Here is a 26,683-nt window from a genome sequence, read left to right as displayed (position 1 = left end):
CTTAGGGCTGGTTGTCCACATCCCTTCTTCAATCTATGCAGACAAAAAACTAACAAACAAAGCAATATTTTTAGCTTCTGATTTATTTGACTAACCAAAACATTTCCATTTCCACAAGAGGGAGACAATAATCTTTTTTATATTTTCATACAATTCCAGGATATTTAGTTAATCGTGTATGGAGGACTTCAAGATATCTCGCCATCTGAACAGGTTTCGTCCACATTTTAGGACATTCCCAAGAAGGCTGTTCCAGTAACTGTGAACTCTCCGGTAATCACGTTAGAATTGACCTTCACCTTCTGGTTCGGTTGTTGTCCACCACAGGAGATACCATAAGAACCTGATAAAAACCCAAACTAGACATGGTACACCAAACAATTACAAGTGCCTTCTCACACGTCGTTTTATTTATTATATACACTGACAAAAAGATATAAATCGGTAAAACAACAAAAAACCCACTTAAAAAAACAAAACAAAAAAAGCAACAAAAAACCCCAAACAAACAACACACACAAAGAAGACAAGAGTACTGGGGCTTGTAACTCGAAGCAGTCGGAAGGTCCTACTAAACTTACGGTTGTCGGAAAGCAATACTAAAATGTTAGGCGTGTAATACGAACCACTCTTAATTTTACTCCTTATTGTGAGTGATATGTCATGTTCACGTTCTCTTGTGTGTGCTATGTCATAATCATGGTATGTTGTATGTGTGTTCTGTCATGTTCTTCTTCAGGTTCTGTTGTGTGTACTATGTCACGTTCAGGTTCTGTTGTGTGTACTATGTCACGTTCAGGTTCTGTTGTGTGTACTATGTCACGTTCAGTTTCTGTTGTGTGTGCCACGTCATGTTCAGGTTTTGTTGTGAGTTCTCTATTATGTTCATGTTCTGTCGCGAGTGACTGGATAAAGGCCGTGGTATGTGTTGTTCTGTCTGTGAGGAAGTGCATATAAAAGATACCTTGCTGCATTAGGAAAACTAGCGGGTTTCCTCTGATGACTATGAGTCATAATTACCAAATGTTAGACATCCAATAGCCGATGATTAATTAATCAATGTGCTCTAGTGGTGTTGCTAAACAAAACAAACAAATACACTGTCGCAAGTGCTATGTCACGTTCATTTTCTATGGTGATTATTTTCTCATGTTTTTTGCTATGTTATGTTCAGGTCTTGTGCGTGCTATGTTGTGCTAATGTGTTGGTGTGTGTGTGTGTGTGTGTGTGTGTGTGTGTGTGTGTGTGTGTGTGTGTGTGTGTGTGTGTGTGTGTGTGTGTTGTGTCATGTTCACGTTCAACATTATGTTGCTTAGCTTAGCTTAGTAACTGGTTTAACGTGCCCATAGTCCATATACCACTAGGGTTTCAATCACGCCTATCCAGAGTCCGGCCTCCGATAGGATTGGGTGTCTGACTCAGGACAGGGATAATCTGTTGCAAATATTTGTTAACTGTAAAGTTAATCAAAGTACATCGTTTATGTTGAGGCCACTTTATTCGCCTTTTAACCTTACATCTGATTACACTGTCTTTTGTTACTGGACTTTGTCCTGGATAACTTATAATGGCGTTTGTATGTGCAATATTGTTAATCCATAATGCCTATATTAGAGCAATCCTGTAGATCTTCAAAGGCAGCTGAAAGGCGGAACTTGATCACCGTAACATATAATTAAATACACGTACATCCAAAATCAGTGTGATTATGCTTGCACTTTGGTCGTATATGCCACATACAACATTATTATGAATTAAAATTGTATCTAAAAAAAAATTGTAATATATAAAATATCATTAATCAGGTATTCAAAAAAATGTATTGGTTCATAATTAATAGTTTAAAATTTAGAGGAGGAAAGACATCAATAATGCAATATTTGAATTCTGTGACCTGAAAAATATATATCTAGAAAAACAATTTCTTTTTATGATAACCTGGAGCTGAGATATAAGACAATTATATTTAAAATTGCCGCCATTTTGAATTTCAAGATGGTTGCCAAACCATCAATAATGCAGTACATTTATTAGAGTTATCTAACCTCAAAAATGTAAACTCCCCCCCCCCCCCAAAAAAAAAATGTTTCTATGATAATCAGGAGCTGAGATATGTAACAATTATATTAAAATTTCCGCCATTTTGAATTTCAAGATGGTTGCCAAACCATCAATAATGCAGTACATTTATTACAGTTATCTAACCTCAAAAATGTAAAATCAAAAAAAAAAAAAATGTTTCTATGATAATCAGGAGCTGAGATATGTAACAATTATATTAAAATTTCCGCCATTTTGAATTTCAAGATGGCTGCCTTGACATGACTACTACGAAACATATATTTGTGTTCGCCGCATTTTTCGCATTAATTACTTGCTCGCATTAATTTCATGATTTACAGTATTTTCACCTCATAAATGAACACTTTAAAAAAAAAAATTATGTGTCTGTGATAAACAGAAACTGAAATATATGACAGTTGTATTAAAAGAGTCGCCATTTTGAATTTCAAGATGGCTGCCATGATCGGATGACCGAAATTTTTTTTACCAATGGATTTTTATGTCATGACATCCTTACGGAGGTAACTAAATGAAAAAATCCAACTTGAGCAAAACAGGCAGCAAATTTATATAACTAACTGGACTATTACCTAGGACAGGCGTAAATTTCCAGATTTACGACAAAATTTAGTTCTACCCCAGATCAGTCGTAGAATGGACGTAACATTAGTTTGTGTGATTAAAAATGCGAATTGTGGTATGATTCTAACTCTAATCAGGTTAGGTAATAGTATTTAACGTGCGCATTAAAAGAAGTTGTTGTAGCACACGCCTGTCATGGGGACAGTTGTCGGCTCTCGCCTGCTCCTCCATCCAGGACAGGCAAGTGTTGGGAGTGGGCGAGAGGTGGGTTGGGAGAAGAGAACGCCCGCGCTGGCATGTGCAATGGAGTACAAGCAGCCCAACCGGGGCCGGAAGCGGACGAGGGTTGGTTTTGGTGCTGTTGAAGTTGTAGATGTCCCGTGGGATTATAATGAAACTGTTGCGTCATTTCGTAACGGTCATTTGGACGCATAATTTAGAACGGTTCACCGAAATTAAAATGGAGCTAGTTTGTTTGTTTTGACTTATTTGCTCGAATGCTAGCTCGTTGCTGGAACCTTGCCTTCATGGAGGCTGTGGTGGTTTAACTCCCATATGTGCCCTCTTTTAGTCCTTAGAAGGACTCGGTCGTTGGGGGGACATTTTTGAGAGTATCGGGAGAAAGGTACTGTAGATTGGCGGGAAGCACCCTGTGGGAGTATCGTTGAAAGTCCATAGAATGACTATTTGTAATGACACTTAAAAGGGACTTCATGTCTAATTTCTGTCCTCAGTATTGTTGGTCTTGTGCCCCTAATGTTAATTAGATTATTATATTATATAGGCCAAGCATTACTGAATTGTTTGCGATATTAGAAGATGATATTAGACAACATATGCACTGATCGTAATTGTTGTTTTATTTAACGGTTATATGGCGTGAGCGCAATTGTGGTAGGCCTATGCCTCTGCATCTATAATTATAGTATTACATTATTTACGTGATTTGTAATTTATTTAACGACACCTCGGCACATTCGATAAACTACTACTATTTGATGTTTAACATAGATATTTCGACACTTCGGGGCATGATATGGGGAGGGAGGGAGAGTGAGGGGGACCCACTGGACCGCTGCTTTCACACCGGATACTCCTTTCAACAGCAAGCACGCGATTGTTATATGTACCTTCTCATAGATAGGACAGTATATACCACAGTCTTTGACATATCAGTCGTGGGACACTAATTGGAAATGAAAAAAAAGTACACCGAGGGAGATCGATTCTGCGTCGACCCATCGCTCCTCAAGCGAGCACTCTACCACTGAACTACATCCACCTGTCTGTTGTCAGTACGTGTTACAAGCAATGCCCGTTGTCGTAAGTGTATAGGTCTTTCAAGTTACAGTCGTGTTTCTCTAGCTTTACGTTTGGTTTACGCCAAAGCTACGTGTATTTTGGTTTGTACTACTGTTTCCTACGACTGTCGAAGTACTTTCGTGGCGACCACGTAACATCAAAATATTTATGACTGCTTCGAGTTACAAGCCCCTGGTGAGGTACATGATACGCCCATCAGGAGTTTGATGGAAAACCATATCGATATTAATGAATATGTTACGGTTATGATTCCAGTCTAATTATGTGAATTTTTGCAATGGGATGGATGAACAGTTTGTTTTGGACAAACACCATCCCAAATTGTTCCTACATGTGGTTTGGTGGTCCTGTACGTATCTTTATGCAAGATATCGTCCGGACAAGGATTTACTATTATGTGCAGTAGTGAAAAGTAAGTCACGATTAATAGTACGTGACACACCGCCATCCCAAATTGTTCCTACATGTGAGGTTTAATGGTCATATATGCATCTGTATGCAAGATATTGTCCGGACAAGAAAAGGTTAACAGATGGACGGACGGACGGACAACACCATACCATAGTACGACCCATCAAGATGGGCATATAAAAAAACCGTATTCAAATATTAAACCATCTAGTAACACAGATCACGTTGAATCTGAAAAAGTAAAGAATTTATAATTCTTTGACTAGCTTTTATAGATTTCTGAATATGCGGTAATGTAACCTTTTTAACTGGATAATCACACACACGCACGCACGCACGCACGTATACGCACACCCGTGTACACACAAATCACACACACACACACACACACACACACACACACACACACAAAACACACGCACACAAATATACACAAAACACACATCAAAAAGTTTCCTTTTGCTTTTCAATACTGCTAGAGGTCCAATTCTGCATCAAGTTCGTTACATACCTTCTTCTATGACCCATCCCATTGCATCGTGCCACACCGCCAGTCTCTCAGCTGGGATGGTAAACTCTACATCGACAGATTTCCGTCTGGTAATTCTGACTCGATCGACATAAACCAGTTGTAACTGAGGAACAGGTACAGATGCTTTTTGCCACCAGATGTAGACTTGGACTACCTACAATATACCAGCATGTGATGAGCTGTTTACTAAATCGCTGTTATCAACTTTCATAAAATATAGCTATTTATTTTCAAATCGCTGAACACAATGAAGAAGTATTTACTATAGCCGATTTAATATGTAAAAACAATAAGATATTAATTGCTTATCAAAGAAAGAAAGAAATAGTTTATTTAACGACGCACTCGATACATTTTATTTACGGTTATATGGCGTCAGACATATGGTTAAGGACCACACAGATATTGAGAGAGGAAACTCGCTGTCGCACTTCGTGGGCTACTCTTTTCGATTAGCAGCAAGGGATCTTTTATATACAGGATCCCACAGACAGAGTAGTGCACACCACGGCCTTTGGTATACCAGTCGTGGTGCACTGGTTGGAACGAGAAATGGTTTAACGACACCACTAGAGCACACTGATTAATTAATCATCGGCTATTGGATGTCAAACATTTGGTAATTCTGACTCGTAGTCATCAGAGGAATGCCGCTACATTTTTCCTAATGCAGTAAGTTATCTTTTATTATTATGCACTTTCCCACAGACAGGAAAGCACATACCACGGCCGTTGACCATCTGTGGTGCATTGGTTGGAACGAGATAATATAACAGATTACGTACCTGAGTAATGAATTAGCATGAAAACTTGTTAAAACAATGGTGACGTCATGTTTGCAAGTCAAGGTATCATTCCGAACAGTATACTACGAAATGTAGTATGCCATACGGAATGGTGTCTTGGCTTGCGAATATGTGATGACATCTGGGTCCTAATTCACTAAACTCTCGCAACTTTACGATATCGCAGTACAATGCAAAAAGACTTGCAAAGACAGGGCCGTACCCTGATTAAAACTCCCAGGAGGAGGGGGCTACATTTTATAAACAAATGAAACAATATACAAATTAAACCTCGAGATGTGTATGCTATTTTCTGGAGTAAAAAAAAAAGTGAGATTCTCAGGGGGTAACTGCCCCCTCCCCCCCCCCCCTCCGGAGGGCACGGCCCTGAAAGAGGATGCTATGTTCCTTAAGAGAGCCTAAGAGAGTTTTCTGAATTAGGCTCCTGATTGGCGTAACCTGCTCAGTTAGCGACACCATTCACGAGAACTGGTTTAATAAAGTTTAATGTATTTTTGTTTTATCAATCATGAACATATTTATATGTAAATGTCAAAATCATAATTTTAGTTATCATTATGTCATAAGTCTACGCACTTATGTTGATCTTAGCGCTAAGACCGCTTCGTAAAGTAGGACCCTGTATCATGTGGTGTGTGTGTATCCTGCATTGTGCTAGAATAGCCAAATCATTTTACAATTAAAAAAAAAAAAATCCCGAACGCCATGATTTTCATATGCTAAGCACTTAAAAGTACCTTTATTAATATTGCTTTATTTACTTACCTCGTCAGCGTCATAGTTCCCAGTGTTTTTAACCACGATCGACACAGACATGTTCTGCCCGGCCTTCACGAGAACGGGATATATCATAGCAACGTATTTAAAGGTTGTATACGACAAGCCGAAGCCAAATGGGTAGTAGACCTCTCCTTTAAAATAGCGATACGTCCTTCCTTCCATCGTGTAGTCTGTGATAGGGGGTACCTGTACCAATTAATAAAGTTAGGTACCGGTAAGTCCAATGATTCATGGAACCAGTAACATACGAATTATATCAATTTTAAGCTGTTTTGTCTTTTACAAATATTGTTTTATAAATACAGGTGCCAAAGGGGGGGGGGGGGGCGGCATACACACTCACACACACAGACATACACACACACACACACACACACACACACACACACACACACATATATATATATATATATATACATACATATATATATATATATATATATATATATATATATATATATATATATATATATATAAACCATCACCGCTGCTACTGGATCAAGTAAAGTGGGGAGGGGGTGGTGCATATTATAAAAATAAAATAACTTGTCATTTAACTTTTTTCATTGTATATTATATGTAATGCTTGTGCAGAAACCAATGTACCCCCACCCCCCACACACACACACACCATTAAAGTACTACATGATCTAATCCAATCTAATTAAAATTAGCTCCACTATTACATGTGGATCTAACAGCAGCCAGTTGTAGCTCATGTCCACCAATCAAAACCTTACTTGCAGAATCATGCCAGTGATTTAAAAATAATTTGAAAACATTCCGAATTATCCTGAGGGTATACGACATGGTTCGTATGAATTACGAATGCCTTATTTAGACCAGTAGTCTAATTTTAATTAGATTGCGTAGTCTCCAATGTCCAGGTAACATTTCGTCTGTAAATAATAATTTAAATATTGACCAATCACACTTCGCCTTTTATAACGTTATTTGGGAGCATACAAATTCTAAAAATATCGGGCGAGTCTATTTTAGTGGCCGCAGTACAGCGAACCATACCAATACGTACGGGATGGGTTATCAGTCTTCAATTTTACATTATAAATTATTTATTTATTTATAAAATAAAAAACCCCCACCTAAAGCAGTCTTCAGTTTTACATTACAAATTATTTATTTTATAAAATAAAACATGTTTTAAGGCATTCGTAATTCACACGAACCATGTCGTATACCCTCAGGATAATTCGGAATGTTTTCAAATTATTTTTAAATCACTGGCATGATTCTGCAATGTAATAGTGGAGCTAATTTTAATTAGATTGTACATGATCGATTGCCTATATAGATTCATATACTAGTAATTTGAATTCTGTTAACGAGAGCATTGATATCATGGATAGAATATTGAATTTTGAATCTGCTGCTTCGTGTTAATCGAGAACATGCTAGATTAAAAGTTTGAACAATTTCTAGCCAACCTCTTTTAAATACATGACAAAAACAAACAACAACAACTCCCCCCACAAACAAACAAGCAACCCCAAGCAAATAAACCAACAAACAAAACCCAGTACTGACGTCTTCGATGTATTTGGGCCACGTGTTGGGAAGTCTTCCAGCCGGAACGTCGCCATCTTGTTGGTTGATGAGAATTCTCCGCATCGCCTCGCCAGTCGCCTGAGCCGGGAAGAACACTTCAAACATGGCGCTCACGTCATCGTTGTTGTAGGCCCAAGTTAAGTTCAGAGGTCCGGCGTTGAACAGAAACACAACCAGTGGTGCTCCTTTACCTGTGGCGAGATATCCACTTTAGTAAATTTGTGATTTAAATGTTGGGTTTTTCTTAGATACAATTTAAAATACTGTATATCGATTGGACAAAATAATTTAGTTTTACGCTAATAACAAATTGTTTTCACTCTTTGTTTTCTAAGCTGTTCTGTTATGTATGTATGTATTTATTTATTTATTTTATTTTATTTATTTACTTATTTACCGTATTTGACAGCGTCTTGAAGAACTTGAAGTTGTTTTCCTGGCCATTCCAGATCAGCTCGATCGAACTGTTCTCTTTCCAGAATTTCACCTTAAAATGACATTTTAGGGAATTAGAGTCAGTGATAAACCATAAATACAAATGTAATCTTAAAATTATTATTAGTTTTATTTGTTTAAAGTTTTATAAAACCTAAAAATAAGAGTTTGTAAATATATCAATAAGCACGTGTACTCTATTGATAGAAATTTAGTAATTGCTAAAACATACGAATTAAGGTCAACAGTTTTTGAGCCTGACATAAAGTAATTCACCATTCGTAATAACTGTCCTTGGCAAGTAACTAATATGTATGATGTATTTGTCATCCTAGAAGACTGCATCCATTATTTTCGTTTAGTGATCATCCGTGTTTCCACTCTGTATATTCTTGTTGGCTCTCAGGATCAATATGGAAAATACAGGTTTAAATACAGGTTTCATTACAGGTTTCTAATCCCATATTAAAGTCTTGTGGATTTAGATTTGATATGGTATTGCTGCTGTTAAATCGTGTTGGCGCCATTCAATCAATTTGGGAATCCATCTCACGCATACCTTGAACACGTGTAAAGGTTCATGTAAGATGGTCTCAAGCATGTTCAGTACTCTATTCACTGAGTTGACACCCAATAGCCGATGTATTTTTCGTGCTGGGGTGTCGTTAAACATTCATTCATTCATTCATTCATTTACTATTCACTGAGGGAAATGCGTCTATCTTTAAACATGGTTATGTATGCCATCGCTGTTTTCATAAGTGGTAGCTGTTGAATTTGTTTCTACTTTACAAACTCTTCTTTCCAACCTGCAATTATTTAACCCGACGTTTGGAATTCCCAGGTAATGAGGCAGGTTATCAATAATATGTTTGCAAACGTCCATGAATATTTTTGGAAATCTTTCCTTTCAGAGTCAAACCGATATGGCTACTGGATAGTCTGTGTTGAACATCCATTTTGATCCCAAGCATCGCAATAACACCAACGATAAATCAGGCTTCAAAATACAGGTGGCGGGACATACAACGTACCAACTCAACAATACAGAAGAGAAATCATTCGCGTTCAGTATTGAGACGGGACTTGCAAAATCCAAAATACTTTTACAATTGACTTAAAATCCTGTTTTAATCATCCTACTAAATACGACATACCTCAGAATAGATCATTTGACTTTCATATCACTTTATTAATTACTTTCAAACATATTCTTACTAGACGAAGATAGGCGAACCTGTTCCAAGACATGCAAATATCACTTCGACTTCAGTCACCGCCTTTTGGATGTCGCGTGAGTTGTATTGGGTGCAAGCGTTAGAATCACAACCAGCAGCGTAGTGGACGTCCTTCCCAAGTTCACTCAGGCTCTGTAATGGCGTCGTCGTCACCGCTGGGTTAATAGGTGAGGTGTAGTCTCCAAACTGCTGTTTAATATTATTAGCCATCGGGCCAATAATCTGTAGAGAAAATGTTTATTTGAAAACTACAGTTCCGTCAGGAACTCCATGCATTTCATATATATCGTGTACTAAATATTTCGCTTAACTGTAAGCAGAGAGGGAGTGTGTGTGTGTGTGTGTGTGTGTGTGTGTGTGTGTGAGAGAGAGAGAGAGCGAGAGAGAGAGAGAGAGAGAGACAGACAGACAGACAGACAGAGAGAGGAGTAGAGAGCATCACTAATAGAATAGTCCTCAGCATATTATGAACATCTCTCCCCCCCCCCCCCCCCCCCCCCATATTGAACTTGGATTTGTACTAAAGGAGCCAGTGACTTAATAATGATTTCTGTTATTACTTTTACATATAATAATAATACCATAGTTCCTACTTTCATCCTAACTTCTGTCAACATCCTTGTTAATATAAATATTTCACCCCATGTACACTCAGTGGTATCTATTATTATAAGACAATTGTGACACTCACAGCTATTTTGTCATACACTGTTTTCTTGAGCGGAAGAAACCCATTCTTGTTTTTCAGCAAGACAAATGACTGCATGGCTGCTTTAAGAGCCAGTTCCTGATGCGCTTTGCTCTGTACGACTGACAGATCCAGTTTGGTGTATGGATTGTCGTCGGGTGGATCAAACTCCCCCAGCCTCATCCTCGTGTAGAACAGCGGCTTGACGCGATCTCGAACTACGTCTTCAGTCAGAATACCTTGTTTGATGGCGTCAACTGTACACGGAGAAAACAATCATCAAACATCAACAGTACATAGGAAAAATCAGTCATCATGCATGAACTGTACACAGGAAAAACAATCATCGCACATCAACAGTGTATAGGAAAAACCCAGTCATTATACATCAACTGTGTTTAGGAAAAGCACCCATTGTGCATGTATTGTACATAGGATAAACAATCATCATACATTAACAGCACCTAGGATAAAGAGTCGTCTTTCATTAACTGTACACTGGAGACAGAGACATGCATTTACTGTACATAGGAAAGACAGCCATCATAAATCAACCGCACAAAAGAAAAATAGTATGTAAAATAGTCGTCATAATACAGATATAAGTATGAAATATAGACATTCATATATCAATTCTAGCCTACAAAAGGTCCATCACACACCCACAATATATAAATTAAGTAATAAAATAGCCATCATATATCAAACGAAGAGGAAATGCAGTCACAACTGTCAGCATACATTAATTTTTAAAATGTCATTCATTTTAACACATTCGTATGGGAAAAGGAAGACGGTTTTACTATTAATATTTATTCCAAAATGAGTTCTAGACAGACATACGAAAGAGACAGACAGGCAGACAATACAAAGACAGACAGACGAATATTCACTTTAAGTCTCATCCGATATAAACACTGTAAAATATAAAATATACCATTAAAGTATTATACAGTCTGCTTTTTGTTGAGTTATAAAAGACTATGTATACAATAATTCGTTTTGATATTTTCTGATAACACATACTTGTTTACACATGTACGTGTGTTAGCAATTTCAAGACATACGACTGGCTGCTCCTAGGTGATGACCAGGTCACCAATGCCATCCATCCATTGAAAAAGAGGCACGATCGAAATCGATTACACTGTAACGTATAGTTAACCTGACAATCATTTGTTTGTGACGTGTAAGTGCAAGGGTTGTAAATAACTTTTAGATTTTAGTCGAAAAAGATGTTAAAATTTGCTTAAAACTTGCTGTTTAAAAACATATCAAACTCGCTTTCGCTCTTTAAATACATTTTAAAACAACTCGTTGTAAGATAAAAGGTATCTAACGGCCACTCATATATTATTCTCTGTTTAAAGACATACGAATGGGTGCTCCTAGATGACTAAGTCGCCACTGCCATACCATCCAATGAAAAAAGCACAATCGAAATTGATTACTCTGTGACGTATAAGTTAACTTGAAATTGATTTCTCTGTGGCACATAAGTTACCTACAATAGGCGATGATAAATAAATCAATGTGCTCTAGCGGTGTCGTTAAACAAAAGAAACTTTAACTTTTGATCTATTTACTCATTGAATAGAAGACGGGGTCGGCATCGTTGGACGTGACTTCCAGACTACACCCAGCATTGATGCACGCCGCTGCCGTCTCCGCTGCAGTGTTCAGGTAGTGGTGCTGGCTGATGATGTTCTCTACCGCAGACTCGTCGCTGACGACGTAACCAGTGAAATTCCACTCATATCGCAGGATTTTCGTCAGAAGTTCGCTGTTTGCACAGGAAGGCACTCCGTTGATGCTGTGTATTAAAAATAGTCATTTAGATGGATGTTTTGTTTTGAATATATGAATCAATTGATGAACTGAAGAAGCGAACGAATATCCACAGTTTTCAGTCATTGTATCATGTTTCCAAACAATACAGCCCTTTCAGCGAATTTTCAATTCGTTTTCTTGTTTAGCACATCAGTGTCTGTATATCTAACATGTTTCTGCCACCGTGCTTATAAAACGTTTAGAGTCCAGACTCGAGACTAACATAGTCTTAGAATTAAACATCATAGCAACGCTATACAAATTGCATGCATGTGACATCATTAGATATTGAGTCTACAATCTAAAAGTTTTATAAGCACTGTTAGGCAGAAACATCTTAATAAAGGCTGCAAACACAGGACAGTCTATTTAATCTGAATAACAAAACCGGATTCCGTGATCAAAATCACAAGTCACAGTCAAAAGAGCAAAGTCGTGATTGCTTCCATAATTCATCAGGTCATCGTCTTTAGAAGGATGTCTACTCCCTTACGAGATCCTTAACAGGATATTACATCCCTCCTGCACCTCTTGTAGGAGTACTACCACTCCCAAAACGAACTTCAATATCCTAAACTTGCACAAGATTGAGCTTAATGTAATATATAAGCCATCAAGTCCATAGTTAAAATGTTGACGATTTTCACCAAAAAGATAAGAAAGCACCATGGTCAAATAGGGTATTACATCAGACATAATTGTAGGCAGTGATAGATTGAAATGGCCTCTGTGTGTCTACCATAAAACGTTTTGAAAGCTTTCAGGAGTCTTTGGATGTTATAACCGTGGTCAAACAACTTCTCTACCAGAACGATATGTCGGTCTTAAAACTCGGCATATGACAAGCCGGTATCTCAGAGTTGCGAGCGGAAGGAATATTGTTCGACATGAAGGGAAAATTTACTATTGAAAAGCTGAAGTCACCAGTTTTGTATGAAGACCAATGCCATTCTGAATATCTATAAATCAATGTATGAAATAGATTTGTTACTTTTTGTAGTATCTTTTATTTATAACTTTGGTGGGTAAATCAATGGAATGTAATCTGTGTTATTATGTAACATTTAGTGAAATATCTTAAAATATCAGTGAAATAAGTGTTATCAGTCACTCCGTGACGAGAACACATTTTAGAGTGAAATTTTCACTCTAAAACGTGTTATCATCACTGTAGAAAGTGTTATATTCACTGTAAGAAAGCCGGAACTATTTTACTGCTGGCGTTTTAAAAATAAAGGTAAATTGCCACAAGTTATATAATAAATAGAAAGTTTCATATTTTTGTCAAATATGATTTATATCTCATCGAGTGAAGTTTACAATCATATTACACTCGTGGCGCAAGCGCGACTCGTGAGATATGATTGCAAACTTCACTCGATGAGATATAAATCACATTTGACAAAAAAAACTAGAAATATCCTCTATATCTTATTATTATTGAATGATATAAGATCATCAATATATCGAGAGGTGAAACTAAACGTTTTCGCCAGACTCCTTTGTTTTGATTTAGTCAGATTAGTTTAAAAAATTTATCCATAAGCATAGATAAACAAATCGGCGAGTAATGGAATAATTGCACGGATAGTCGGAAGACCAAGACCGAATAATGCTTTAGTCTGCGCATACTTAGAAAAAGAAATTTGAACAGTCAAGGTGAACATATTTTTAATTTTTAAATTAATTGTGTATGTGCCATTTTATGCCGGAGATTACTATTATTTATTAAGTCCATCTTTTGTCCTTTTATTATCGGTTTATACACAAATATAACCCTACAATTTCTCTCTTCGTGCATACCTTTTCTAGACACTTGAATACAATGGAATGCGGGTCTTTCGTTCGAAAAGTTTCAGCATGATATCCTGGTCAAACACCGCAACTACCTGGGATAACTGTCTACGACAAAGGGTTAATGGTTAGTTCTAAGTCATTACCTGTTGTAACTACACATCAGACTGTATGTCCCAGCCTTAACACACGCCTTGAACTGTGGTAAGAACGTCGTCCTCCAGTCACGTTCAGACACCTAACATACAATGTAAAACAGTAACACATCTTCCTATATAGCACACACGATTATGAACCTATAAACATACAAAACGTCAGGGTCCTTAAATGTCAGGGTGTTCTAGTTGTTATACAGTGGTACAGTGTCATTGATTCATGTCACAAACAGTTTCTTATTTTTCTTATGTGTATACTGGAATGGAATGGAAAATTGTTTAACGTGCACATTCAGAGCAAGCTGTTGTAATGCACGCCTGTCCTGGGCACAAGTACCGGCCTCAGTTGGTTCTTCCGTCCAGGACAGGAAAGGGTTGGGGTGGGTGAAGGAAAGACCGCCTGCACTGGCAGGTGCAAGGGAGCACCAGCAGTCCAACCGTACCCGGTAACAGGCGGGAGATGTGTATACTAATCACTTTGATATATAAGCAGCTATACATTTCCACTGTATGCTGGATGTGTCTGTGTGATACAAATGTATTATATAAAGAGCCGTGAAATATATCGATCTACAGAAACCATAAAAATTATATCAGATGAAAAGTCATATTTTCACTGTTAAAAGTCATATTTTGACTGTACAGTTAAAATATTAAAAGTTATATTTATATTAATGCAAGCGAGTTCATGCTTCAGTTACCTCCGTTGTAACTTGTTATGGTCTAATTATTGAGATCACTGTGGCTCTATCACGTTTTAGTCGGATGTCACCAATGCATCCGACTGTATTTGAAAAAAAAGAGTAATTTAAACAACTGTACCTGTAAAACATGTATATGTACAGTGACGGTAAAATGTCTAAACCTGATTGTGTAATATTCAAGCACGGCGAAAGCAAGCAGACATTGGGGCGAGGGCTAACCGAGTGTCTAGGGGTGTTCGGGGCTATGCTTATGAAAATAAGATGTCCTGAAATGCAATTTCCTGCATTCTACAAGCCAAATTCATCTCTGCCTTAAGATATACTACCAACAATATTGTTGATGCAGAATTATTATTGGTGCTACATCCCCCCCCCCCCCCACAACCCACCAGCTCCCTTATTTTTTAATTTATTTTATTTTATTTTAAACTTTTTTGTGCTTTTGTTTTTGTTTTTTGTTTGATTTTATATTTATTGATTTTGTGTTTTTGTTTGATTTGTTGTACTGTGTTGTGTATTTTTTTATATAGTTTCTTTAGGTGTTTTTTTTACGATCGCTTTGTCAGGTATGGTTTCGCAGCAGTATTATTAAATAATTATTAATTCAACTATCATTAAATAAAGGTTAAGTTTGATTGAAATTTCTTTTAAAAATTTATAGTAAAGTAAATTTTCTACAATAGTCCTCTAGAAACTTTGCGTACATTTACCGTGGTGTCACGTGTTTTCAATCGAATAAGCAAAAGATACTAACAAAAAGTGAAAGATATTGCTAAAAATTAGGAAAGATGTATATAATATATATATCATTTTGTGGGGTTTTTTTCGAATACGATTTTAATGTCAACTCGTGATGCGTAATATTAATTTTAACAGTACTTGCGATTACATATTAACAAACCTTGGCATCAAACGAGAACCTAGACACAGGAATATTCTCGGGTCCCCCGTGCACGTCGAAGTGTTTACAGCCGGCATTGGCCCGGATGAACCTGGAGTTGTTTCCCTGGAGACCCTTCACGAAACTTTCTGCTAACATTCCACTCAGAATAGGATCTTCACCGTAGGTTTCCTCACAAAGAACAACACAATCAAAATAAATGCTATGAAGCAATTATGTAGCCAGAACAATTTTCAGAATAACGATGCTTATAGAAGTGACCCTGGATAAGACATCATTTGACCACAGACCCAGGGTCCAATTTGGCTCTTGGTGGCCCTGCATGTATTCGTAGAATAGTTTTCCCCAGAAAGATCAACAGAAGCTATGCCATTTTTACTTTCAAAATCTATTTGGCATTAAAACATGTTTATAATCTTTGTTTACGTTTTGTTTTCGTTTCTGACAATTTCTGGTTTAAAGTCTAGCGGACTTGGCAACTCTTTGGGGGACATGTAAGGTCATTGTATCGCCTTCTCTCACACAAACAACTAACCATATAATCCCTGTTCTGGAGAGACAGCCCAAATATCTGAGGAATGTACTAGAACATCCTGCTGGCAACATGCTTGAATTTAAGCAAGCAATTAAATAAAAGAGAAAAACAAATATGACCAAACTCTAGAAGGTAATGAGTTTTGTATGTACAGTGTATTTGAACATATCACTAATACCTGGTTGCGACCCCACCTGGGATCTCGCATGATGTTGATGACAGGACTGAAGCAGCTAATGCCCATGTAGTCTCCGTACATGCCTCTCTTAACGTAGTCGTTGTTCTTTGCTCGAATCTCGGTACCCACTGCTTTAGCTACACTGAATATCACAGAGGAGCTGCAAGAGGAAACGTTTCGACGTGCTTAACACATACACACGCATGCACGCACGCATGTCCTTTTTGCTCAAGTTGATGAAATTTTGGCAGTATGTTCCCATGACCAGCCTGAATAAAAAATCCATTGGTAAAAAAAAATTCGGTCATCGAATCACGGCAGCCATCTTGAAATTCAAAATGGCGACTATTTGTCAAAAAATTGATAACTTATAGGTAATTGGTTATAACATGGTCAATTGTCATGCTAGAATGATTATTTACCACTCAAATTAAAGCATTTGAAGTCTTCTACATGATCAAATATGAAGTATTTACAAAATCTGAATATACGACCTACCAGGGGGTTCAAATGTTTCAATGGTCCCTTTACCCCCAAAATAAGGCCTTGTTTCAAAATAACCCCTGTATCACATTAATTTTTTCATTTGTGGCCTGTTTTAAGCATTGGTTATTTTGGAGACATAGACAGGTAGTTTTTGAGAAATTTTGAGTATGATAGATTAATTAGGGAGTTAGTACTGGGGGTACCAATATGTACCCTCTTTTTGTCTCACTGCGAAATCAGTCCTTTTTTAACAACACATCTGTCACTAAGAATAAAACCCTTTAAAATGCTCTATATTTGAACTTGATAAATTACCCACCCAAAGTGAAGGAATGTACCTTCTATACAAAATATTAAAAAGGGGGATGGGTGGGGGTAGGGGTGGGGCTATCATGACCTTTCACACTCCCAATTCCATAAGCAATAGAACATCATTGGGTCATTTTGAGGAATCAAACTTTTTAACTTAATTTAGATATGCTGATTCCAAATATATCAGTTTCCAATGTCAATTTTGAATTTTAGACCTTCTAAAATACAACCAAATGGCCGCCAAAACATAGTTATGTAAATTGTTCTTGGTGTTTGCATATCTGTTTTACACAAGTTTGTGAAATTAGGAATGAAGAACAACCTAAATCAAATATATCCATTGGTAACGTTTCTTCTACATCCATCTTGAAATTCAAACACTTATTTAGACATCTGTCTTGAAATTCAAAATGGCTGCTATTTTTATCGATTTGTCATATATCTTTGCTTCTAGAAAACATAAAAACAAACGTTTAGTCTCTACAAGTACCTTTTTGATGTCAAGGAATTCAAATAGTGTATATTTAATGACTTTGTTACTTTAGATTTTGAGCTATTTGTGAAATAAAGGCACATACCTGTACAAATTGGTGTGACTTTTCATTAATGTTGAACTGTTCATAACATTAGGAAAGTTTTTGTGTGTGAATAAACGAACAAAAACACATGTGTTTCAATTGTACATTAGGCATCAACTTCATCAGTAACAGTATGTGTATTACAACAGTCCTCGTCAGCTTCACACTTACACAACTCTGTGCATTCAAGATTGTGTCCCTTACAGGTACATCTACCGGCACATTTGCTCACACCACAGTTGCATCGAAATAGTTCTATTACAGCTTCTGGTGCAGCCTGAATCTCTGACAGTACAGGCACAAATACACCACCCTCCTTGGTCCAGCCTAGTTTGCATGGATCTGGAATTTCAGGGTTTAGAACCAAGTCTTGAGCCCAGATATTTGCTTGAAGATGTGCCCTCCGTGTATGCTGTTTCCATGCACCAGATGTAGGTGGTAGTTTTTCCACACCTTGGCTAGGGGATAGTCTTTTGAATTTTTTCCATCTTAGAGTAGATGCATCAGTTGCCGAAATGTCTTTCGAGCTGAGTAACATACAGTAAAACTCTTCATACTTTTCAATGACCTCTCTGGATGGTTCATTACCAATTCCAAGCTGGCTAAGAGCATCAATGATAGGAGGTGGAGCTTTCATAAAAAATTTCAATCCTCGCTTTTTCCCCACACCACTGATTTGTCCTGTAGTGTCACTTCCAGTTACTGCATGGAACCCTGGTAAGGCTGAGGCTCTTTCAGGACCTAACTCATCATGAATTGGTTGCAATTTCACCTGCTTGTGATTTATACCTGTGCCTGTAATAATTTGTGTATTGGGTCCGAGCATGTGCAACCTTCTCAATATAAGTACCCAACAATCAGTGTCTTTGGTGTAGAAATCAACCTCATTGCCAGGTATCTCATTGACAACTTCAAGTGCATGGAGAATCATGAGCGTGTCTGCTTCTTCTTGTGTACTAACACCAGTGATGGGATGGTAATATGGTACATTTGTTAGAACATCTTTCCTTGTGATTGTGACCACTGGCTTCTTACACAAGAGAATGAGTTTATCTGCAAGATATATTGTCAAACGATCCTTTGTGGTTTTGCTAGCCAAGAATCTTTTGATGTCATTAATTGGAGTGGTGTCATCAATATACAAGTCATCCCCACGACCAAGTTGACTGGAATATCTTATGTCATCTTTGATTGGTACTGATCTATAGTAGTTATCAAATATCAAATATTTTCTGCGTCTGTTGTGAGTGATATGTCATGTTCACGTTCTCTTGTGTGTGCTATGTCATAATCATGGTATGTTGTATGTGTGTTCTGTCATGTTCTTCTTCAGGTTCTGTTGTGTGTACTATGTCACGTTCGGGTTCTGTTGTGTGTACTATGTCACGTTCAGGTTCTGTTGTGTGTACTATGTCACGTTCAGTTTCTGTTGTGTGTGCCACGTCATGTTCAGGTTTTGTTGTGAGTTCTCTATTATGTTCAGGTTCTGTTGTAAGTGCTGTGTCATGTTCAGGTTCTGTCGCAAGTGACTGGATAAAGGCCGTGGTATGTGTTGTTCTGTCTGTGGGGAAGTGCATATAAAAGATACCTTGCTGCATTAGGAAAACTAGCGGGTTTCCTCTGATGACTATGAGTCATAATTACCAACTGTTAGACAACCAATAGCCGATGATTAATTAATCAATGTGCTCTAGTGGTGTTGTTAAACAAAACAAACAAATAAACTGTCGCAAGTGCTATGTCACGTTCATTTTCTATGGTGATTATTTTCTCATGTTTTTTGCTATGTTATGTTCAGGTCTTGTTGTGCGTGCTATGTTGTGCTAATGTTGTGTTGTGTGTGTGTGTGTGTGTGTGTGTGTGTGTGTGTGTGTGTGTGTTGTGTCATGTTCACGTTCAACATTATGTTGCTTAGCTTAGCTTAGTAACTGGTTTAACGTGCCCATAGTCCATATACCACTAGGGTTTCAATCACGCCTATCCAGAGTCCGGCCTCCGATAGGATCGGGTGTCTGACTCAGGACAGGGATAATCTGTTGCAAATATTTGTTAACTGTAAAGTTAATCAAAGTACATCGTTTATGTTGAGGCCACATTCACTTTATTCGCCTTTTAACCTTACATCTGATTACACTGTCTTTTGTTACTGGACTTTGTCCTGGATAACTTATAATGGCGTTTGTATGTGCAATATTGTTAATCCATAATGCCTACATTAGAGCAATCCTGTAGATCTTCAAAGGCAGCTGAAAGGCGGAACTTGATCACCATAACATATAATTAAATACACGTACATCCAAAATCAGTGTGATTATGCTTGCACTTTGGTCGTATATGCCACATACAACATTATTATGAATTAAAATTGTATCTAAAAAAAAAATTGTAATATATAAAATATCATTAATCAGGTATTCAAAAAAATGTATTGGTTCATAATTAATAGTTTAAAATTTAGAGGAGGAAAGACATCAATAATGCAATATTTGAATTCTGTGACCTGAAAAATATATATCAAGAAAAACAAGTTCTTTTTATGATAACCTGAAGCTGAGATATAAGACAATTATATTTAAAATTGCCGCCATTTTGAATTTCAAGATGGTTGCCAAACCATCAATAATGCAGTACATTTATTAGTTATCTAACCTCAAAAATGTAAAATCAAAAAAAAAAAAAATGTTTCTATGATAATCAGGAGCTGAGATATGTAACAATTATATTAAAATTGCCACCATTTTGAATTTCAAGATGGTTGCCAAACCATCAATAATGCAGTACATTTGTTAGTTATCTAACCTCAAAAATGTAAAATCCAAAAAAAATAAAATGTTTCTATGATAATCAGGAGCTGAGATATGTAACAATTATATTAAAATTGCCGCCATTTTGAATTTCAAGATGGCTGCCTTGACATGACTACTACGAAACATATATTTGAATATTCTCACCTCATAAATGAACACTTTTAAAAAAAAATTATGTGTCTGTGATAAACAGAAACTGAAATATATGACAGTTATATTAAAAGAGTCGCCATTTTGAATTTCAAGATGGCTGCCATGATCGGATGACCGAAAAAAATGTTACCAATGGATTTTTATGTCATGACACCCTTACGGAGGTAACTAAATGAAAAAATTCAACTTGAGCAAAAAAGGCAGCAAATTTACATAACTAACTGGACTATATTACATGTGGATCTAACAGCAACTTAACCCATCCCGTACTTATTGGTATGGTTCGCTGTACTGCGGCCACTAAAATAGACTCGCCCGATATTTTTAGAATTTGTAGGCTCCCAAATAACGTTATAACAAGCGAAGTGTGATTGGTCAATATTTAAATTATTATTTACAGACGAAATGTTACCTGGACATTGGAGACTACGCAGTGTTGTTAGCAATCTGATTAAAATTAGTTCTACTGGTCTAAATAAGGCATTCGTAATTCACATGAAACATGTCGTATACCCTCAGGATAATTTGGAATGTTTTCAAATTGTTTTTAAATCACTGGCATGATTCTGCAAGTAAGGTTTTGATTGGTGGACATGAGCTCCAACTGGCTGCAGTTAGATCCACATGTAATAGTGGAGCTAATTTTAATAGATTTTCACAAAGCCAAACACAACCAAAGCATTTCAGTAATAAACTGTTTTGGTAACAAAGGTAAAAATTGGAAAATAATTTAAAATACTGAACTGATCGTAACTCTTCTTTTGTTTTTAAAATTTCCAGTGCAATCAAAACAGTAATAAATACGAAGGAATGGATGTTTCACGACACCACAGTACGGAAAATACATCGACTATTGTGCGACAAACTAAAGTGAATGCGAAAATGAAGTAATGATTAACATCAATATAAAAATTCAAGAGTTAAATTAAAACACAGTGTAAAGAAACTGTGCAAAAACATATAAATATTAGAGATAGGTCAAATTAAAATTTAAAATAAAAGTCAGTATTACCAAGAAATTTTGACAAAAGTTCAGAATGAAATGGAAATAATTCCATCACATTTTGTTCTACCAAATATATGTTTTCTAATTTGCTAAAGATGATTACATTCCAACAAAATGTGACGCACCGTCAGAATACACTGACAATGCTCACATCGATGTACAGGATCCTTCTTGGAGTTCTTCAGAATTAATGGATTAATTAATGAGTCAAGTATGTTTGACCGATACGACAAGACAGTAATATACCTAAACGTCGCAGCTAGACCCAAGGCTTGTGGGAATGCTGTCGCGTTTCCTGCGGCAAAGGCGTCACCTCGTAAGCATTCGGTATCCCAGGAATATGGCTTGATTCCAAGACGAGGAATGGCAGGAGCTGGGCCCCCTTTTGGTCCCTCTCCTGCACGTGACATCTGTTCCTTAATTTCCTCCACAGTGAGCCGACTCACTAAGTCATCTACTCTGTCTTTCCATGGCAATGATGTGTTACGGAATGGATAGTCAGCCACATTTGTCCCCGACATCAATGCTATTGCTATACAGATTTTCACCGAATTACTAATAATGCCCATTTCTTGTGAAAATTATCCGATATTTCACCATGTGTCTACGAAGAACTGTTGCAATATCAGACTATAACGGGGTGGTGTATTTGATACTACACGTATTTGATACATGCACTATCTACATGTACGTTTCAGCCGACAGTTGACTCAAATCAAAGTCGAGACCTTGGACGATAATCAAAACGCAAGCCGATAAGATAACTAATTCAATTTCAGTTAGATATAGACAGACTATTGTAATACACATGCACAGCTACCGGTATTCGGCGGACCCATTTGGATACCCCCACCCCCACCCCACCCCCGTCTTAAATAGTCCTCCTACTGGTATAACAAAGGCCGTGGCCGTTGCTGGGAATGTGCATATAAAATATCCTTCCATTCACCAGTCTGACACCCAATACCGGTGCATTTTTCGTGCTGGGGTGTCATTAAACATTCATTGATTCATTCCTAAAAGATCGTTGCCCAGCCTGTTAAATAACACTAGTACTTCCAAACTTCTCGGGGCGGGACTTAGCCCAGTGGTAAAGCGCCTGCTTGATGCGCGGCTGGTGTGGGATCGATCCCCGTCGGTGGGCCAATTGGGCTATTTCTCGATCCAGCCAGTGCACCACAACTGGTATATCAAAGACCGTGGTACGTACTATCCTGTCTGTGTGATTATGCATATAATAGGTCCCTTGCTACTAATGGAAACGTGCAGCGGGTTTCCTTTCTAAGATTATATGTCCAAATTATGCAATCTTAGACATCCAATGGCCTATGATTAATAAATCAATGTGCTCTAGTGGTGTCTGTAAACAAAACACATGTTTAACAAATGTTTGTATAAATGTGAAAAAAGCATGTCTCCATTTAGATGTCAGCTGTTTGTGAATAAACATCTGATTTGAGTGGTGGAGGAGTCTTTGTATCTGCGAGTCATATTTGATAACAGGCAATCTTTTATGTCGTGTCTAAGCTATTTAAGAAAATAGCGATTTAAGGTTCTTAATATTTTAAAGGTTGTTGGATCTACAGATTGAGGAGGAGAACAAAATGTCATTTACTTAAGTGTTATTTGAAGATGGTCGATGCTATACACAACCATGAATATTGTTTTGTTGCTTTTATATACCATCTGTAGAGTGCCTGTACTTCGAATCAGTTAGCCAAGTCTAGATGCATACCATGCAGTTTTCTATTCAGTAATCAAATTCGATTAATTGATTACCGAAACATCCTAGACATGAAACAGTGTTTGATAATAAATATTTTTTATTTTATTTATTTGATGTGTTCAAGTGATTGGGTTTTTATTGTTCAAACGAGTGCACCACAACTGACCAAAGGCCGTGTTATGTGTATTCCTGTCTGAGAAACAAATGCTTATAAAAGATCTCTCGCTATTAATGGAAACATGTTGCAGGTTTTCTCTGATGACTACAAGTCAAAATGACGAAATGTCTGACATCCAATAGCCGATGATTAATAAATCAATGTGCTGTAGTGGTGTCGTTAAACAAAACAAACGTTAACTTTTGTTTACTTTCAATCCAAATTTCATTTCATATTTTTCAATTGCAGGTTTTTAAGTGTTTGTCTGGTTTTGTATTCTGTCTGTCGATCTGCCTCTATATGTGTACATATCTGTATTGTTCTCTATATCTGTACACATCTGTGTCGTTCTCCGTATGCATGTGTTCATCATTTAATTTCGTTTTCTTTGTCTTTGAGAGGGACACACATAAATATTGGAAGACAAAGAAATTTCGCCTTTTCTGTAATTTACATCAGTCATCTAATGGCCCTTTGGCTTCTCCTTGCAGAAGTAGCTTTGGGACAAGCATGCACCTCAACTACTGCATGCAGTGATCCCAATGCTGAATGCTCTGGAACATGTCAGTGTAAATCAAACTACTACCAAGACGGTACATGTAAAATGAGTAAGTTACACTGGTTTCAATTTTTAGATTACTTTATGTCGTCTCTAGTTCTCCGTTTTTAAATTTGATCAATTATTGTTTCTGTTTGTATTATTGGTTCTTTTGATTGACTTTTCGCTTGTTATCTCTCACCTACTATTTATGTTTTGTCTCTATCTGCTTTCTTTATTGCCAAAGTATAGTAGACTTAATCATGTTGTTAGGTTTTAAACATTTTATAGACAAGCTTTCATGCATACTCAACATTTAATATCTGTTTTCTTTCATTTTGATGAAGCTCGTGATATCACATTGAAGTATGCAGTTTAAAAAAATAACAATGGCATTGGCCTATGTCTTGGCTTTTGAAAGACTGATTTTTCTAAAGATCGGGTTTATGTGAACTTTCTTTGATATTCACCAATGTGAGAAAGTTGTACCTCTAGGCAGTGTCCTGTCAGTTACTCTTATCTGTTGTGAAAACTACCAGTGTCACCCAGTTATTAAAACCTGGATCTGATTGCTCGTTATATGTTGATGATTTCCCAGAGGACACAATTTAGAAATGTTAGGGAATGACAGGTCAGTTCACATAATTTGTTGGTTAGAAGACTTGTATGTTTGGGATCGATCCCTGTCGGTGGGCCCATTGGGCTATTTCTCGATCCAGCCAGTGCACCACAACTGGTATATCAAAGACCGTGGTACGTACTATCCTGTCTGTGTGATTATGCATATAAAAGGTCATTGCTACAAATGGAAACATGTAGCGGTTTCCTTTATTAAATGTAGTAACACAGTTAACTGGATTTACTCTTTTCTTCTTTTAGTTTTTATGTCAGGTGAGGAAGGAAATGTTTTACGTAACGACGCACTCAGCAAATTGTATTTACGGATATATGGCGTCAGACATACGGTTAAGGAGGAGAGAGGAAACCTGCTGTCTCCACCCAATGGGCTACTCTTTTCGAACAGAACAGTACATACCACGGCTTTTGTTGCACCAGTTGTGGATGAGAAATAGCCCAACGGGCGTGAGGTGAGGATTGATGTAGCTCATGTTAGGTGTTATTGATTCCTCGTCCCAAGTAGTGCTTCACTATCCGTCAAAGGTCATGGTAGGTGCTGTGCTGTCTGTTGCGTGAATTCCAGTTATTTGGGAGGAACGAATATATATATATATATAATATATACTCAACAAAATTAATTCAGGTCCAGTTGATATTTTGGTATATGGTTCGAAATATATAATTTTTTGTTTTTGTTTTACACATCATACAAAGCTTGCATTTCTGTTCACTGTTAACACTGGTCAAAATTTATTTAAATAACGTTTTGATTTCATAATTATGTGGTCCTATTTTAAGAAAAAAAACCCGCTTATTTATTAAGAGCCAGTATTTCTTCAGAATTATATCAAACATACTAACCTAAATTGGGGGTGCTGAATAATAACAAATATATATGTTTGGCATCTAGGGATTAAAATGTCAAAAACAAAATGGGAGTGTATATGAAATTAGGATTTTGTTGAAAATATATTTTTTCAAAGTATAATAGTGTGTCACAGACCATGTTTTTATTTATACATTTATTTAATATGTGTGATCATTTCTTTAGGATTGTATCCATTTATGTCTGTACTTACTATGTACTTTTCTTTCTCTTTTTTTTTTTGGGGGGGGGGGGGGGTAATATTAATGTACTGGGGATCGACTGGTTAATATAAGTCTGGATTTGTTGGTGATAAATAATTGATATACTGATGAAAAAACCAAAGGATTGATATTTTAGATATTTATTTCGCATAAGCTTCGGAAGCGGTGATAAAGGGGCACGGTCCACCCAACTCTAAAACTGGATGGGCTAGGGCATGCGTTGCACCCTCCCTCCCATCCCCCGCAGTTGAAAAAGTTAAAGTTTGTTTTGTTTAACACCACGATTAGAGCACATTATTTTATTAATCATCGGCTATTGGACTTCAGAATGTCCCTGTGGCACAGGAACACAAGATCCAGAGCACATACTACAAGTGTGTCCTACATACACCACCGAGAGAACACGCTCTTGGCCAATACCGATGCACTTTAGAGACAAGCTATGGGGAACCAAATGTGAACTGATCAACACCACACAGGAACATACAAATCCTGATCTAAATTTAGAGCCATAACCAACAGTGTTTGAACGCAGAAGAAGAAGAAGGATGTCAGACATTTGATAACTTTGGCACATAGTCTTATATGCACCACCCCACACATAGAATAGCACATACCACGGCTTTTGATATACCAGTCATGGTGCACTAGCTGGAACGAAAAATAGCCTAATGGGTCCACCGAATGGAAT

At 37.1% G+C, this 26,683-nt stretch overlaps 1 protein-coding gene across 1 annotated transcript; it reads right to left on the bottom strand.

Annotated features, from left to right (window-relative positions):
* Window positions 1–206: 206 nt before the first annotated feature.
* On the bottom strand, window positions 207–22,501 carry LOC121371020 (probable beta-D-xylosidase 7). The gene is made up of 12 exons (XM_041496629.1): window positions 22,111–22,501; window positions 16,523–16,682; window positions 15,810–15,980; window positions 14,196–14,287; window positions 12,012–12,238; window positions 10,429–10,682; window positions 9,737–9,959; window positions 8,462–8,551; window positions 8,044–8,255; window positions 6,484–6,684; window positions 4,892–5,066; window positions 207–343 (listed from the first exon to the last, which is right to left on the bottom strand). The coding sequence occupies exons 1-12, from the start codon at window positions 22,431–22,433 to the stop codon at window positions 228–230; spliced, it is 2,244 nt and encodes a 747-aa protein (XP_041352563.1). The 5' UTR covers window positions 22,434–22,501; the 3' UTR covers window positions 207–227.
* Between the last annotated feature and the right edge of the window lie 4,182 nt (window positions 22,502–26,683).

The sequence above is a fragment of the Gigantopelta aegis genome, chromosome 4 (genome assembly GCF_016097555.1).
Source record: "Gigantopelta aegis isolate Gae_Host chromosome 4, Gae_host_genome, whole genome shotgun sequence".
Taxonomy (NCBI): Eukaryota; Metazoa; Mollusca; class Gastropoda; order Neomphalida; family Peltospiridae; genus Gigantopelta; species Gigantopelta aegis.
This window is presented reverse-complemented; position numbering and strand designations above follow the sequence as displayed.

What these genes read in the sequence shown, in the direction of transcription:
- LOC121371020 (XM_041496629.1), bottom strand. Translation starts at nt 22,433, where the DNA reads ATGGGCATTATTAGTAATTCGGTGAAAATCTGTATAGCAATAGCATTG. An exon ending in CCAGGTGGGGTCGCAACCAG is followed by an intron (nt 15,981 to 16,522) that starts GTATTAGTGATA and finishes GTTCTTTGTGAG; the next exon opens with GAAACCTACGGTGAAGATCC. An exon ending in TCAAGACGCTGTCAAATACG is followed by an intron (nt 8,256 to 8,461) that starts GTAAATAAGTAA and finishes ATCTCGCCACAG; the next exon opens with GTAAAGGAGCACCACTGGTT.